The sequence below is a fragment of the Anomaloglossus baeobatrachus genome, chromosome 8 (assembly GCF_048569485.1).
Source record: "Anomaloglossus baeobatrachus isolate aAnoBae1 chromosome 8, aAnoBae1.hap1, whole genome shotgun sequence".
Lineage (NCBI taxonomy): Eukaryota > Metazoa > Chordata > Amphibia > Anura > Aromobatidae > Anomaloglossus > Anomaloglossus baeobatrachus.
The window spans coordinates 224,971,376-224,988,875 of NC_134360.1; the positions used below are offsets into that span (position 1 = coordinate 224,971,376).

The 17,500-nt window shown below is 46.9% G+C and overlaps 1 protein-coding gene across 1 annotated transcript in view; it reads left to right on the forward strand.

Annotated features, from left to right (window-relative positions):
* The window catches only part of PIGK (phosphatidylinositol glycan anchor biosynthesis class K), a 138,373-nt gene that overhangs the window by 19,067 nt on the left and 101,806 nt on the right, over positions 1-17,500 (forward strand). The window contains 1 exon segment of the mRNA XM_075320282.1: positions 5,715-5,850. Coding sequence (XP_075176397.1) covers positions 5,715-5,850 — 136 coding nt within the window.

Consider the following 17,500-nt stretch of genomic DNA (forward strand, 5'->3'; position numbering starts at 1 on the left):
ATTGTACCGTCACCTTGAGATTCCTGTGTCTGCACATTATAAGCCGTGAGTAGATAAATGATTGTGAAAGACACGGGGGCCACAGCTAAAGTCACCCGCGCTCCCAGGGATGCCAGAAACGCCTTTCTTAGCCTTTGTGTGCTGCTGTAGAATCATTTTTGGAACAGAAAGTACAGTACGTTCCTTTTTATTATCCGCGAATCAACAGATGAAAAGCTTTTGCTCCTCTTCCCCCGAGAATTCACATGAAAGGTGACTCAGAATCTGGCAGCCGGCTCCCGAGGACGCGTTTTACATATGTACAGTGTTTTCATTTCTGAGTCCTATCAGATCAAATGGCTGATCCTCCCCCATCGGCTCGCAGCCGGCATTGGGGGGCTCCTCGCCCTTTTTATTTGGATTCGGGCAGCGGGTTTTTGACAGTTTGCTGAATCAAACCAAAGAGAAATCCGGAGGAAAGCCGCCATCCTTTACGGGTCGCTCAACATAGACATCGTCCTCCTGCGGATGGAGGTGGTAATTGGCACATTTAGGCGGCGGAGGAAAAGCTTAGATAAAGGGAAAGAGTTCATAGCGGATATAATAATTGTATATTACCTGCTATTTTTCCAGGCACAGCGTATCCAGGAGCCGCTGATCTTCGGCTTCATACGGGATGTTACAGCTTCTGACAATGGTATATAACAGTATACAGGATCCCTTTCTCAGTACTTCAGAGCAGAGCCAGTATCGGGGGTCTATAGCACGTGGGGGTCTCGCTGTATGTCTCATCTATGGATACTAGCGTTTCTGATCCCAGCATTTATGGCATCACCCTAAGGAAAGGCATCATCCTGGGATAAAGCGAAATTAAAGGGGTCATTCCGTCAGAGACAACCCTTTTAGAAACTGTCTTGTGGTCCGTCTGGAGAAAGCGTTTACACCTGAAAATGGTGCAAGACAGAGTACACGGTACCTCCGTCTGCACCAGTATAGTCAATGCGCGTTTGAAACCCGTTTTGCGGGGGGGTTCGGACGGAAGCTTCAACAGGAACAGTGAACCCAGGTAATAACCTAGTGTGGAAGGGCCCTTAGGCCCTATGACAGATGACCAATGGGGTGATGGTGCTGTCTCAGGCTCCAAAGTTAGCGCTATTTTTGCTGCACAGAGTTTACAGGACGCCTCGTCTACTACATGAGATGGGGATTCGGACGGGTGATCTCTGTCCTGGGTGTGGGCGGGAGAATGCTAACTTACTGCACATGATGTGGTCCTGCGGAAACATCGGGGTATATTGGAGGGCAGTACTAGCCAAATCCAGGTACATGTTTCCTGGACCTTCTGGATGAGGGTTTAGATTTGAGCTCGCCGGAGGTGCTGGGTATTTCACGTCTCTTGCATCAGGGCAGGACCTACCACTGTCTGGATCCGGCTCCTCCAGACATCGAGTAATTTAGGGATAGATGTCATGCTCTACTTTGGCTAGAGAGGGGTGTATACCTTAAACAAAATGCACTGAAGAAATTCTACAAGATCTGGGGGGCATGGTTGGGTGCCTCGGGCCTTCCCTCCTCGGCTTCGGCTTTAGGACCATATGGGAGACCTTCTCCTTCTTCTCATAACTGGTTAATGATTTACCAGAAAGGGCAGGAATGTGTATATCTGTGGAGTATATAGGACTGCTAGTAAACTGGGTGTAAGATTTTGTGACACGACTAGAATAATGCAATCGTTTTTCAAATCGTGGCTTAAACTGTTTTTAAGTGAGGACCGCAGCTGCATTGTTCATTGTATGGTGGTTCAGTTGCTGTTCTTGTAATTTTGTCCCCCTTTTTTTTTTTTTTTTTTTTTCACTTTGTGAAAAAATATTATTTTTGTTGCTTATCCTCGTTGGTTTAATCAAAATGAACCTGATTTTAAAAAAACAAAACAACAAAAACCCAAACAAAAAAAAGTGGCTCACCCAAGGCATGGGAACGTGCTACATTGTTTGGAGCCAAGGAATTGTGGTTGGATATATGGGCTAAACAGCATACAACACCTCTGAGTAAATGATCGCTGATATTTTTGGAGCGTTTGCTACTGTTCAGAACCAGCGACTTGAAGGCTTCAATATTGGCATAGGCTTTATGTAGTAAAGGTCAGTGCTTATGCATAAAATTATACATTTTAGGCATTATGGGTTGGTTCGACTAAAACTGATACGTTCCAGATGATTTTTAATTGTGGTCAGCATTAGTTTAGACAAAATCATCCTTTTTTCTTGTTCCAAGAGGGAGCTGGGATGGTTCCTGTCTATACATTTTTAGAGATTTCAAATAATCAGAGCAGATTTGACTATCAGAACCAATTCTTGCTACCTTGTGGAATTGAGATCGAGGAAGGCCGTGTTCAGTGGCCTTAGGGCGTCCGCTCTGGTAGTAGAGGAGACTATTACAATTTGTAGACTTGGAGAATAAAACAGTGGATAAAACATGCCTAGTTCATCTTATATATAAAGCTAAGTGTATGTGTGTATGTATGTCTGCTAAAGGAATCCGCACCGTTGCATTTACAATCACAAAATTTTGCAGACGCCTCATGTGACTCAGGGAACGTAATAGACTATGTTTTGACTGGAAGATTTAACCCCGTGCTTTAGTTACTCTAAAAAACATGCCTCCATTAAAGTCAATGGAGCTGCGATCTACAGGTTATTAATAGCAGCTGTGATTGGTTGCTATAGGAACAAAGTACATTCTTAGTATAAAAAGCTTCTGTGTGAGGTGATATGATGTCGGTGGAGACACGCACAGACAGAGGCACACAGGGAAAGAGACAGATAGGAAAAAGAGACTGGGAAAGAGGCAGAGACTGGGAAAGAGGCAGAGACTGGCGCACACGCAGTTACTATCCCGGGCAACGCCCGGGTACTGCAGCTAATCATTAATAATAACTAGTGTATCAAGAAATGGAATATGTGAAAAGTCATCAGGGTAAATTGTAGTCCAGGTTGGGCTGAATTGAGAGAAGTGACAAATTAAGGCAAGGTATCCACTAAACCTGACCAAACCCAAAAAGGTCGTCTATAAACCCTAGCTAAAAAATAGTGAGCGGTAAATAAATCATGAGGGTATATGTGATGGCATTCAAAATGATCCACAAAGCAGTTGGTGTAAGCTGGGGCCACGTGTGAGCCCATGGCTGTCCCACATAGCTGTAAATAAAAATTGTCCCTAAATAGAAGAAAATTGTCACATAGGACAACATCAAGAAGGTCAATGCAAAATGGAGTAGCTTCCCCAGTGAATGGGAACTGGAGAGCATTTACTGCCAAAATTCCTTGATCATGTGTAACTGATGTATATAGACTACATACGTCTAATGTGCCTAATATAGTATTGCAGGGAATCATGGAGCGTTCCATAATCTTTTTGAGGAAATGGCTAGTATCAAGAATAAAGGATATGTTAGTTTTTTGTAAATGGAGTCAAATTGTTTTTCTAAAAGGATAGATCAGGGACCTAGGATGGAATTGGTGGCTGCCACAATGGGGCGGCCTGGAGGATCATGGAGGGATTTATGTATTTTTGGCAGTATGTAGAAGACTGGCGTCACTGGATACGGATTATGGAGTAAGGTGGCTGTCTTTTTTTTTTTATTCAGTTCCTGTAGTTGGCGGCATTGCCTCTTACATCTGCCACACGCTGCGCAGGGTAACGTAAAGGACGCAGGGCCATGCTGAGGGTCTCTGCACAGCCAGGAGGCCGTGAGCTGTGTAGGGAAAGCTACAAGGATACGACACTTCCCCCAGCCTTGCGCCCCCTGTAGTCTCCATATAATAAAGTGATGGCACATCATAGTGTGCCAGCTCTCTGCACGATGGGTACTCTCCTGCCCCCGTCTCTGGTCAGTGCACCCATCTCCCTTGCAGTAATTACTTTTACAGCTGTCAGACCAGTAAAATAAAGAACTATCTTTTGAGATTTCGCTTTTCAGACACTATAATGTGCGGGCGGACTGGATAAGAAACTTCTAAAGGACTCATTCCCGGGATGACAATCCTCACAATATGTTCTTTTTAATATCGTGTCTTTGGTCTCCTTTTTTTTGCTGACCTGTTTGATTCATTCATTCTGTGCCCGGCAGATGCTGGGGGTGGATCTGAATTCTGCGCTATGTTCTTTGTGAGATGGGAAGATTAGAGATCAGAACATATTATTAACTTTGTTCCATGTTTGTCTATCAAGCCTTTATAAGATTTGCATAGTTTTTGTCTTTTTTTTTTTGTTCTTTTTAATTTTTGTTAATATTATTATTCTCTCTAGTGTACACAATGCATTAGGCTAGGTTCACATTTCCGTTGTTTTCCATCAGTCACATGCGTTGCTTGACGCATGTGACTGATGCGTTGCACAACGGATGACAAAGAACCAAAATCATTGTCGGACTCCGTTGTATGGGGGGGCGGAGCAGGAGCAGGGCCGTGGCGCTGAGGACGTCAGTGCCGCGGGGACTGCAGGGCTGGGGACGTGTGTGTGTGTGTGTGTGTGTGTGTGTGTGTGTGCACACATGCGGAGTGCGGGAGGGGGCGGAGCCGAGTGGGGAAGTGTCGGCCTCCTTGCACACGTATCCAGGGTAAATAGCGGGTAACTAAAAGCAAAGCACTTTTTGCTTGGTTACCCGATATTTATCTTGGTTACCAGCGTACACCGCTTAGCGCTGGCTCCCTGCACACGTAACCACTGTAAATATCGGGTAAATTAACCAAAGCGGCATTGCTTGGTTACTCGATGTGTATCCTGGTTACGTGTACAGGGAGCCAGAGAGAGCATGCGCAGCAAAATCCTACGGATTGCACTGCTCAAAAAACATTACAGGCTGCGTTGCTCCTGCCCTCCGGTCAGTTAAAAAATGACTGACCGCGACGCAGTGGATGCAACGCACCATCATCAGTCGCAATCCGTCACTAATAGAAGTCTATGGGGAAAAACTGGATTCTTGCAAAATATTTTGCAGGATACCGTAATTCCTCAAGGCGACGGATTGTGACTGATGCAAAACAACGGAAGTGTGAACCTAGCCTTAGAGAAGTGAACATTCCGTATACCGGTCACAATAATATATACCACATCAATTGCTCCCCAACGTACCAATGTTAAGTGGCTTTGACGTCCTCACCAAGCTTAAAGGGAATATTCACTTTATTATGACGTCATTTTTACATCCACACTCCAGTGCTGATTTCCTTAAGTCTGTATTGTGGTCTGAGAGTTGCTTTTATGATACAAAGCTACAAAATCCCCATCCTGAACTTTGTATCTGCATGTGTGTTCAGCAGTCACCACTAGGGGGAGCTCATAGTGCTCCGCCTGTGAAGAGTCTTCAGTCTGCTCCAGAGCTCCATCCAGTGGCGGACAGAATTTTATTGATTACACTTGTTCTTTTTAGGGGTTTTGGTGCTGTGATCCAGAAGTCAGCTCCGCTGCTATAGCTATAGAGCATCCAATGATGAATCCTCTTTAAGAGGCAGAAATGTAACCCTTTCCCAGAGTCTTCTGTATGTTTAGCGAGCGGCCCCTGCTTTTATAAACTTCTCCTAGTTGAAAAGCGTCTGTAGTCCCCAGCGCTGCTCCTTCCAATCCCTTCTCCGCTTTCTTGTTACCTTCACTTCTAGACCTATTATCTGCCGGTTGGTTCTTTTGGATGGTGTATGTGTCGTCAGATGATCTTTCTGTCTCTTCACTTATTACAGCCATATCATCCTGATGCTCGCTGACGACATGGCGTGTAACCCCAGGAATCCAAAACCAGCGACCGTGTTCAGCCACAAGAACATGGAGCTGAATGTCTACGGAGATAACGTGGAGGTCGACTACAGGGGATACGAGGTAAAGACCATTAGCCGAAGATTGCTGTAGGTTTTCCATGTTCTTGCCTTACAGATAGAGGTTTGGTCATATATTCGTTTTTCGTGGCTGGTAAGTATTTCTGTCTAAGGTCACAGATGCATCCTTCGTTCCTTACGGCTGCCTGTGCTCGGCAACCTTCGACTTACAAAGAACCTCACAGATCGTCTCATCCCCCTGAGTCACCACCATTCCTTATTACATGTCCTCTGTATGTGTTTTCTCAGATACTGCAAAATCAATAAACCTTATGGCACAGGTTATACGCTAATGGCCCGGATAAAAGGCAAGTGGCTGTGGATAGTGTGCCGGAGGGCCATGCAGTGTGCAGCCTGCCCTGTCCTCTGACGCACTCATTGCGTAGATAGGCAGCACCTGCTCCGTTGCCTTTTGCTGCCAGCACCCTGCACTAACTTTGCTGCTTCATCTCGAAACAGCTTGGATATGCTGTGCTTTTTCTGTGTTGATTTTTTTTTTTTTGCTGGAAAAATCCACAGCTGACTTACAGGACTGATTTGGTGGCTACTGTTCTAAGAGAACCATTCACCTGATTCCTGTTACCCAACCATGGTGTGGCGCCCCTGAGGCTTCAGTCGCCACAGGGTACTGCACCTCACCAGAGATGAGTGGGCATTGCATGTCTCGCCAGCAGAATCCGCCAGGCAGAGGATTTCAAGTCTTCTGGCCCAAACACAGCAGCATACTAGAGTGTCACAAATACTAACTATCCTCCCCTGTAAATAACCCCTCCATCTTTATTGACACCGCCGGGGTCATGGAACCGGCGACATCCCAACATCCACTACACCGGCCCAGTGACTAGTAACCCCCCCCCCCCCCCCCGACCCTGTGGGCGCGTCAATAGGGCAACATGAATCTGTGAATCTGTTTATTGCAGCTTTCCTTCCAGAAAAAAACACTTTTTAAAATCAGCCGGGGACTGTACCTCGGTGACTAGTCAAAAAGGCCTGACATTGTTGGCTTCTCCTTCCCCACTCTCCTAGACTGACAGGTCTGTAAACTCACAGGGAGTGAACTACAGGACAGAGAAGCTGCCGGGGTCCAGCCTCTACGACCGGTCACCGACACCCATAGTCCCCAACTTGTTGCCCCTGGTTCAGGCTGTATGAATCAGATGACTAGTTATCTTTAATCGACCCCTGGCGATTTTTCGTTTTTGTTTTGCACTCCTTCCGAGAGCCATAACGTATTTATTTTTTCTGTCAATATTGCCATATAAGAGCTTATTTTTTTGCGTGACGAAAAAAACTTTCGAATTAATCCATTAGTTTTACCTTATAGTGTACTGGAAAACTGAAAAACAAAATTCCAAGTGTGGTGAAATTGCAAAAAAAGTGCAATTGCACGATTTGTTTTTGGGGTCTTTTATTCACTGTGTTCAGTATATGGTTAAATTGATGTGTGGGTGTGATGCCTCAGGTCAGTACGAGTTCCTGGACACCAAACATGTATTGGGTTACTTTTATCTAAGGGTGAAAAAAATTCTGAAGTTTATCCAAAAAAAGATTTGCGCTGTTGTCGCTTTTTTCCGAGACCCCCCCCCCCTTTTCATTTTTCAGGATAATGGAGCTCAATAATGGCTTATTTTTGCGTATCGAGCTGATGTTTTTAATGGTACAATTTTTGCGCAGATGCTATGTTTTGATCGCCTTTTAATGCAATGTTACAGCAACCTAAAAAACTTTAATTTTGGCTTCTGGAATTTTTTGAGCACTATGCCGTGTACCAATCAGATTATTTGATTTTATATTTTGATAGACCGGGCATTTGTGAATGCGGCAATACCACATCTGTATGTATGTATGAATGTATGTATGTATGAATGTATGTATATGTGTGTGTGATATTAATAATAATTAATAATAATTATTGTGTAATTTAGATATAGATATAATTATATATTCACACATATATATATATATATATATATATATATATATATATATATATATATATATATATATATATATATATATATATATATTTATATTATTTCATTGTTTAATTTTCAGTGGGGCAAAGGGGGGGTGATTTTAACTTTTTAGGGTTGTTGTGTTTTTGTTTTTTTTTGTTTTTTTTTTTAGTATACATTTTTTATTTATTTTACTACTCCCTGGATCAGCAGTCTTATCGCCTGTGCAGTTCTGTTTAATCAGAGCAGCATTGCGCTGATCAGCAAAAATGCACTGTTCCTTTAAGAGCCACCACTTTGTCGGCCGTCATAGTGACCGGTCATCACATGACCCCTTGCTATCATTACAATCAACGACTCCCTGTTATCACCTGTCAGGACCCCCGATGGCAGCAGGGAACGGCGCGATACGATACGCTCCACGGCCATGTAAACCGCGCTGTCACATTTTTTTTTTTTTTTTTTTTATCATAAAGGTTTTTATTGAGTTTTCAGAAAAATACAAACTTCTCATACAACAACATCAAGAACAGGAGCATTGAGTAGCAAGAGGTGGAATAGCCTCGAGCCATTATCAGAATATCAATCTGGGACATTAAATACCCCTTACAACAACAACCTGAACATAGGAGCAGGGAGGGAGGGGGGAAAGAGAGGGGGTGGGGGAAGCAGCTCTACAAGACATTCTTAGGCATAATCAATTTATTTATGGTGTAGGTGTCGGTATCTGGGGGAGGGCCGTTGCATAAAGGGAAGTGGCCCACGGGTGCCATTGTTTAAGTCTCGCCGTTCTCTTCTCTAGGTTGGGGGCCAAGTTGGTTTCGTATAGCCAGTGTAGGTTGATCCTCTCAATTAGATCTCTTTTTGTAGGGGGGCTCACCGACCTCCACTTGTATGCCACACAGTACCTGCAAGCTATGAGAATGTGAGAAATGATGTTTTTTAAAAGATCCGGGATCCCATCTAAGCCAATGTGTAGCACCGCTAAGGTTGGGTTTGGAGAAAGGCGGAGACTAGTAACCTCATGGATTAGATTGAACACCTCCTGCCAGAAGTTAGAAAACTTAGGGCAAAACCACCACATATGACATAAGGTGCCCCTGTGGTTGCAGCCCCTCCAGCACAGTGGTGACACATGTGGGGAAAAAGAAGCCAGTTTAGTAGGGGAGTTGTACCACCTCAGATGAACCTTTTTTAATTGCTCTATATGATTGAGACAAGAAGAGAACTTGTGGATCCATTTTGAGGCCGCGAACCATTCTTGCGGCGGAAGCGGAGAAGCTAGATCTTTTTCCCATTTGAGCATATACGGCAATTGTTTGTCCGGTTGTGGGGAGTTTAGCATATTATGGATATATGAAAGGCCTTTGATTTTGCTATTTTGAAAGAATTTTTTAATTGAGGCGTGGTCAGCTGTCGTGGGAGCCGGGAGATGAGGAGCGGACTGAAGAAAGTGACGTATTTGAAAAAACTGGAATAGACTATGTCGGGGAAGGTTAAATTTATCACACATTTCTGAGTACGGGAGTAGGACGCCTTCTCTATAGAGATCTGCTAGGGTGATTGGACCTCCACGTGTCCAGGCGGCAAGATTCAAGTTCGGAATGAAGGCTTCTAGCGATCTAAGGGGAATGCTGGGACCTAAAGCATGTGACACTGGCTTGCTCCACAAGGACCAAGCTTTCTTTAGAGCTGCTGTGGTGGGTAGAAGATCGCCGGGGGGCGAAGGGGTTAGGAGCAGGGAGTCTATGAATTGTTTAGGGGAGTGGACCTGTGCCCAGGTGTACTCAATCTGTAACCATCTTAAGTCTGAATCATTCCTCCACCAATCTCGAGCCGGTTCCAGGATAGCGGCTCTGTGGTATGTTAGAATATTAGGAATACCCATTCCTCCACCACTTAACGGGGCATGCATGCATCTCAGGGCTATTCTAGGTTTTTTCCCAGCCCATATAAATTTACTCATTAGCGAATGAATTTTGGTGAGATACCGTTGCGGAATTGTTAGGGGCAGGCACCGAAGTAAGTAGATAATTTTTGGGAGGCAGATCATTTTAAAGGTCTGCATTCTCACCACCCAAGAGAGCAGGAGAAGAGAAAGGCGAGTAAGTTCTCTATCCAGTGAGGTGTGCAGGGTCAGCAGATTTTTCCGGATCACGGAGTGTAGCGGGGCCAGTATAATACCCAGGTAGGGGATACCCTCGTCTTCCCATTTGAAAGGGTAAAGATGAGAAAGAGTGGCTCTAGTTGAGGCGGGCAGGAAGAGCGGAAAAATTAAGGACTTGGTAATATTAAGCTTGTAATACGAGACTTGAGCGAAGGAGGACAGGATCTCCATTACGTGTTTTAGGGACACCTCTACATTAGTGCAGGATAAAATCACATCATCCGCATATAGACTGATCACATGGTTTGTACTCCCCACTCGAATCCCCGAGATCCGAGGGCATTCACGGATAGTCTGCGCCAGAGGCTCTATAGCAAGGGCATAGATGATAGGGGAGAGCGGACACCCCTGGCGTGTCCCATTGGATAATTCAAAACTCCGAGATATAAATCCGGATGCCAGAACTTTGGCGTTAGGGTTAGAGTATAGTGCCATTATGGCGGTAAGTATGGGGCCTTCAAATCCAAACTTGGCCAGTACAGATTTCAGATATCCCCAGTGCACCCTGTCAAACGCCTTCTCTGCGTCCAAGGACAGGAATACACTGGGGATTTTCCTCCCCTCAGCCACCGCAATCAGGTCCAGCATACGTCTCGTCCCATCTTTCGCCTGCCTCCCCGCCACAAACCCCACTTGATCCGGGGAAATCAGTGATGGAAGGACTTTATGTATTCTAGCTGAGATTATTTTGGCGTATAATTTTAAGTCGCAGTTTAGGAGGGATATTGGCCTGAAGTTTCCTGGTGATGTAGGGGGTTTTCCTGGCTTTGGCAGGGTAGTTATAATGGCCTCTAGATTATTTGGTGAAATATCTGCTGTGGCTCGCCAAGAGGAGAAAAGTCTCAGGAGGAAAGGAGACAGGGTTTCAGTGAATTGCCTATAATAGGAGTTAGTGAGGCCGTCTGGGCCTGGAGCTGAATTTCTTTTGGCTGTGATCACCGCCTGGCGAACCTCTTCCAGGGAGAAAGGGGAATTTAGTTGCTCTAGATGTACTGTAGATAACCGAGGAAGATTAATATTGTTTAAGAAGGAATTAATTGCCGATTGGGTAGGCTTTGGGGCAGTGGGGTCATTTTTAAGGTTGTAGAGAGACTGATAAAAATCAGCGAATGCATTGGCTATTTCCGCTGGGTTGCGTATTGTGGCATTAGAACCCGTCACGAGGTATTCAATTTTGTTTTGCATTTCTCGTTTTTTAACCCTCCTGGCTAGTAAGGCACCCGCCCTGTCACCCATCATATAGTACCGCTGTTTGAGGGATCTTAAATTTTTCTCATAGTCTACCATCAGCAATTGGCGGAGCTGTGTTCTTAGTTTCCTGAGTTCGTCAGATGTTGACATGTTTGGGGCAGATTTATTGTGGGCTTCTAAAAGCGCTATGTGGGACAGTAGAGCTTTGGAAGTTGCCTGACGCCTCCTTTTCTCCCTAGTGGCAATTTTGATGAATGACCCCCTAATAAAGGCCTTGTGTGCAGACCATAGCGTTTCCTCTGTCACCTCCTTGTTGTCATTAAATTTAAAAAACTCTGCGAGGTCGGCCTGCAACTCCTCAGAGAGTTGTCTACAGGCTAGGAGGGAGTCATTCATGCGCCACCGGGTAAAAACGGGCGTGCGGCTTTGCTCCTGGACTGTCAGGTATATGGGGGCATGGTCCGACCAAGCTATAAGTCCAATTTTTGAATCTGAGCAATCCAAAATAAGTGAGCTTTCAACCAGAAAGTAGTCCAATCTGCTGTATGAGGTGAACCGAGGTGAGAAGAATGTGTAGTCCCTCTCATTTGCATGTTGGTATCTCCATATATCATGGAGATGCCTTTCTGAAATTATTGTGCTCATTTCCTTCCTCTTTACAGCAGTATTGGAGCAATCCAGAGTGCTGGACATTAACATGTTAAAATCCCCGCAGATTATTTGCTTACCCTCTGTAACGGATGAAAGCTTGGAAAGAAACCTCCGCAGAAAGCTGATCTGACCAGAGTTGGGGGCGTAAATGGTTGCAATAGTATACTTAGAGCCATTTATGGAGCAATTAATAATGGCGTATCTACCTTCAGGGTCTAAATGTTGGGAATGTAGTGTGAACGCAACAGTATTTTTTACACAAATGAATACTCCAGCCTTTTTTTTTTTTCCCACAAGCCAGCAGTATGAAAGGAAATTTAGCATTATTTAACCTGTGCGAGTCCCCCTGGAGGAGATGAGACTCTTGACCACAAATCACGTCACATTTGGATTTAACCACTTCCCGCCAAAACATGGATCTCTTGGCCGGCGAGTTCAGGCCCCTAACATTTATAGACATACAGTTCAGTACCATTGTACATGAAAAAAAGTCTCTTGCCTAGAGCTGCGGGGGGAGAAAGGAAGGTTAGGCAGGAAAGAGGTAACACTGACAACATTAACATCACTAACATTACTGATGTAGGGAGCATCAGTCCACATAGAAAAAAGCCCAAAAAGGGGGCCTGCGGTATGGTGGAAATGTACCGCCATGGGGGGTCAGGGTCCTGGTTGAACAGAACCAGCGGACCTTAAAAGTAGCAACTAAGTCTCAGCCGCGACTCAGACATATCACATAACTCACGCGACGGACCAATCTTCATTCACTTTAACCCTTTGGGATGATCCTGTGGCTCTTGGAGATCTGGCCGGGAGATTTGCCATGTTCCATGAGGATAGGAGCTTTGCCAACTGTTGTGGGGAATGGCAGACGTGGGTGTTTCCTGCACGGAAAAGCAGGATCTTTACAGGGAAACCCCATCTATAGGATATAGCTTCATCCCTGAGAATTTTGGTATAAGGGGCAAATTCCCTCCTTTTTGCCAGGGTTCCTGCAGACAGATCCGGAAAAATGGACAGGTGCTGAAATTGCTCAGACAGAGGCGGCCTCCTTCTCAGGGCTTGCAGCAGGGCTTCTTTGGTCTTGTAAAAGTGCAGGCGAGCCAAAGTGTCCCGGGGGGCATCAGCACTGAGGGATTTAGGCTTAGGGACTCTGTGTATTCTGTCCACCAGGAAATCAGTTGCAGACAGGTCTGGGAGCAGCTCCTGCAGCAAGGAGCCTAGAAAGCTCTGCAGCCCCTTGTCTGGTATGTCCTCTGGAATTCCTCTGATTCTTATGTTGTTTCTGCGGGACCTGTCCTCTAAATCCAAGACCTTGGTATGGAGCTTTTGCACTTGTTCCTCCAGTGCTGCATTAGCATCAATGAGGCTATTGTGTGACTTTGTCAGCTCCTGCATTTTAGTTTCAATGTGTGCTGTGCGACTGCCTATGGCAGTGATATCTCCCCTCAGCTCAGCCACCATATCTTTCCAATCCTGCTGCAGTGATGAGCGGAGGGCACTGAGCAGTTTCTGCATGGTACCTTTGGTAAGCGGTATATCTGCAGCGTCTGTGTCCAAGTCTGGGCCTGCTGTGGATCCCCTCCTGGATGAGCGTGAGGAAGCTGTGGAGGAGGATGCTGCTGCCATTTTCCCTCTTCCCGTGCTGGAGAAGAAGTCTGTAACTTTCGCCGGGGACGGCTTCTTCTGGGACTTTCCCCTTGGCATGCCACGTTCCTGGGTACCTCCGCAGCACTTTCCCCCCGTGTGCAGAGAGATTGGTGCCACTGGTGAGCCGCAGTGAGCCGGTTAGGAGTCGAGGTGGCTGGAGCTCAGCAGCTAGGTGACCGGTGCCATTAGCAAGCAGGCCACGCCCCCCGCTGTCACATTTTGATAGCTCAATTTAAGTGGCAAGCAGGCACGGGTGGATTGCGGATCCACCAGTGTCTGTTAGCCCCACGTGCCTGCTGATCAGATCAACTGACATGTGCGGGGATCACCGTCAGCTCACTGCAGCAGCCGGCGGCGATTACTGCAATACGACCAATGATGTACCACTTCCATTCACTTGAATAGAAAAAGTGAGAAGAACTTTGCTTTTCCGTGGTGGCGAGCATAATTCCCCCACCGATCTCCTGCACCTTTTTTGTCCCCTGTCACAGTGAATCGGTCTGCGGAAAGATGCAACATGGAGCCATTAGTTGTAATGGTACAGGGAGCGGTTGGCGCCGTGGCTTTTATCAGATCTTCCTGATGTGAAATCATCAATTATCAATCTTTCGCTATGGTTTGTGATACAATCTGTGCATATCATAGTGGGGGCATACCGATCCCATACAGATATTTTGGGAGAGGCTTTGTATCCAGGACCCCAGTGCTCCAAGGCAATAGCTGTATCCATTGATCCGACAGCCCGTCTTAATATGGGGAATATCCCTTTAAGTGATGTCCTTCATCCGGCCAGTATAATGGGAGTACCGTTGTTTCACCTGTTGGCACCGCGCCCCGATGATAGCGGTGCGGGTTATTCGTATTCCCACCTCCTGTGTTCTTCATTGCACCAAATCTTCTAAATCGTCTTATCCACGTGTGACGAGCCTTGCTGAGAATCCGATTTACTCAACTTTCATTTACTAATCCTCCTCCCTCCGCAGAGCGAGAGGTAAGAACTTTCAGCTCTATTAATGCAATGAAAAAAAACTTTTCCCTCCCACATTGTTTTGCTTTATTCCGAAAATACCAAAAGTGACAGTGAGGACCCCGACCCCGTTCTTGACTCGCTCATCTGGCGCCTTTCTCATCTCTGTAATTTGCGTGTGCAGTGATTCAGCGTGAAGGTTTGATATGAGACGTCCATGACTCACTCAATGTTTTACTCATTGCTGCACAGACTCGTGTGATGGAGGCCAGTCGTGGGGGCCACCATGAGCTTAGAGCCCCCTGTAGTGGTGGTGGACAATGTGGTCACTAGGATCACAAGCTTTACACCGCCCTCTGGACATTCCAATTACTAAGAAACAAATCCATCAGTCCTTTTCTTGGATGGAGAGAGCAGCGATCTGGAGACTTTTGGAACAACTTTTCTGATTTTACTTAAAGGGGTTATCCGGCTTCTTTTGACTTTTTTTTTATTATTACCCTATTGGGCTACATTGGGGCAGGTAAATAGATAGTGAGCACTTACCTGCCCTGCTGTCAGCCCCTCTCCCCTGGCTCAGAGGGGTCATGTGACCGCTCCTGCCGCGATTTTGCTGCTTCCGGTCATTTCATGTCAACATGGGCAGGACCATGTTGACATGCAAATCTGGAACAGCATGTCGCCTCCCTGCTGGGCTGTACAGTGCGATGAGCCCCGGCTCCCTTCCCTGCACCCTCCCACACATTCCCCCGCACCCCGTACTCTCCCCGCAACCTCCCCCCTGCACTGCTGTGGGGTCCGTGACCTGGGGTGAGGGGCCTTGTGGCGGCTGCCGTGGTGTCAGCTCCAGCACCGGGCCCCTGCTCAGGATCGCACATTCAAATATACCGGCATCACAGATGACGATACATTCGAAAGCGCTGATTAGAAGCAGCGCAGCGCTGCTTCTCATCACTGTCCCGCTGTCTGTGCTCTCTTCAGCACAGCGGTGACGTCACTACTGTGCTGATATGTCCAGAGCACAGCGTGCGAACGTGCAGGAGCGGCGGGGACCGAGGACGGGTGAGTATGTACTCCCTACATGTGTTTCCTATGGGGGTAGGGGGGTCGGTACAGAGCGCCGTGTGTGCGTGCGGTGCAGAGCCATATGTGTGCGGTGCAGAGCCATATGTGCGTGTGTGCGGTGCAGAGCCATATGTGCGTGTGTGCGGTGCAGAGCCCGATGAGCGTGTGTGCGGTGCAGAGCCCGATGAGCGTGTGTGCGGTGCAGAGCCCGATGAGCGTGTGTGCGGTGCAGAGCCCGATGAGCGTGTGTGGTGTGCAGAGCCCGATGAGCGTGTGTGTGGTGTGCAGAGCCATATGTGCGTGTGTGTGGTGTGCAGAGCCATATGTGCGCGTGTGCGGTGCAGAGCCTGATGTGCGCGTGTGTGGTGTGCAGAGCCATATGTGCGTGTGTGTGGTCTAGAGCCTGATGTGGGGCTGTTATTTGCAATGCTGTAGTGATACCAGGTCAGGTGCTGGGGAAGAATACTGACATGGAATGTGTGTGCAGGGGGCGGAGCTGGACACTGAGGCCGGGCAGGGGGCGGGGCTGGACACTGAGGCCGGACAGGGGACGGGGCTGGACACTGAGGCCGGGCAGGGGACGGGGCTGGACACTGAGGCCGGGCAGGGGACGGGGCTGGACACTGGGGCAGGGGACGGGGCTGGACACTGGGGCAGGGGACAGGGCTGGACACTGGGGCAGGGGGCGCGAGGCTGGACACTGAGGCCGGGCGGTGCCAGCTGTGACTGGGAGGTTTTGCACAGGAAGTGGTCATGTTTGCTGGAGCTGAATGTAAACAAGAAGCTGCAGAGAATAAAGGGATAATTCAAGAGGAACAAAAGTTAGAAAACAAAAAATAACAATGTTGGGGTGATTTAAATGACAATACAGCACAGATTAGCTTACCAAAAATTTTTGAGTTTGTCGGACAACTCCTTTAAATCCAGGTATTTTGGACTAAAAATATTTTTGCAATTAGGTTTCATTTTCGACCGTTTAGTTGTTACAGGCTTTTTGTCTTCCTGTGCATTTGCTAGCTTCAGAATGAGTTAACAAAGGATCAGTCAGTAAGCCTGTAGCAAGAATTTTATTTATTTATTTTAAATCTACCTTTTACTGAAATTCTTATCATGTATCTCTGTATACAGGGAGCTCCCCCCTAGTGGTAGCTGCAGAGACAACCTCCTCATATAGCTCTGTATACAGGGAGCTCCCCCCTAGTGGTAGCTGCAGAGACAACCTCCTCATATAGCTCTGTATACAGAAAGCTCCCCTTAGTGGTGGCTGCAGACAGAACCTTATCATGTATCTCTGTATACAGGGAGCTCCCCCTAGTGGTGGCTGCAGACAGAACCTTATCATGTATCTCTGTATACAGGGAGCTCCCCCTAGTGGTGGCTGCAGACAGAACCTTATCATGTATCTCTGTATACAGGGAGCTCCCCCTAGTGGTGGCTGCAGACAGGATCTTATCATGTATCTCTGTATACAGGGAGCTCCCTCTAGTGGTGGCTGCAGACAGAACCTTATCATGTATCTCTGTATACAGGGAGCTCCCCCTAGTGGTGGCTGCAGACAGGATCTTATCATGTATCTCTGTATACAGGGAGCTCCCTCTAGTGGTGGCTGCAGACAGAACCTTATCATGTATCTCTGTATACAGGGAGCTCCCCCTAGTGGTGGCTGCAGACAGGATCTTATCATGTATCTCTGTATACAGGGAGCTCCCTCTAGTGGTGGCTGCAGACAGAACCTTATCATGTATCTCTGTATACAGGGAGTTCCCCCTAGTGGTGGCTGCAGACAGGATCTTATCATGTATCTGTCTGCATGGAGTTCCCTCTAGTGGTGGCTGCAGACAGGATCTTATGTATCTCTGTACACAGAGAGCTCCCCCTAGTGGTGGCTACAGACAGAATCTTATCATGTATATCTGTATACAGGGAGCTCCCCCTAGTGGTGGCTGCAGACAGGATCTTATCATGTATCTCTGTCTGCATGGAGTTCCCCCTAGTGGTGGCTGCAGACAGA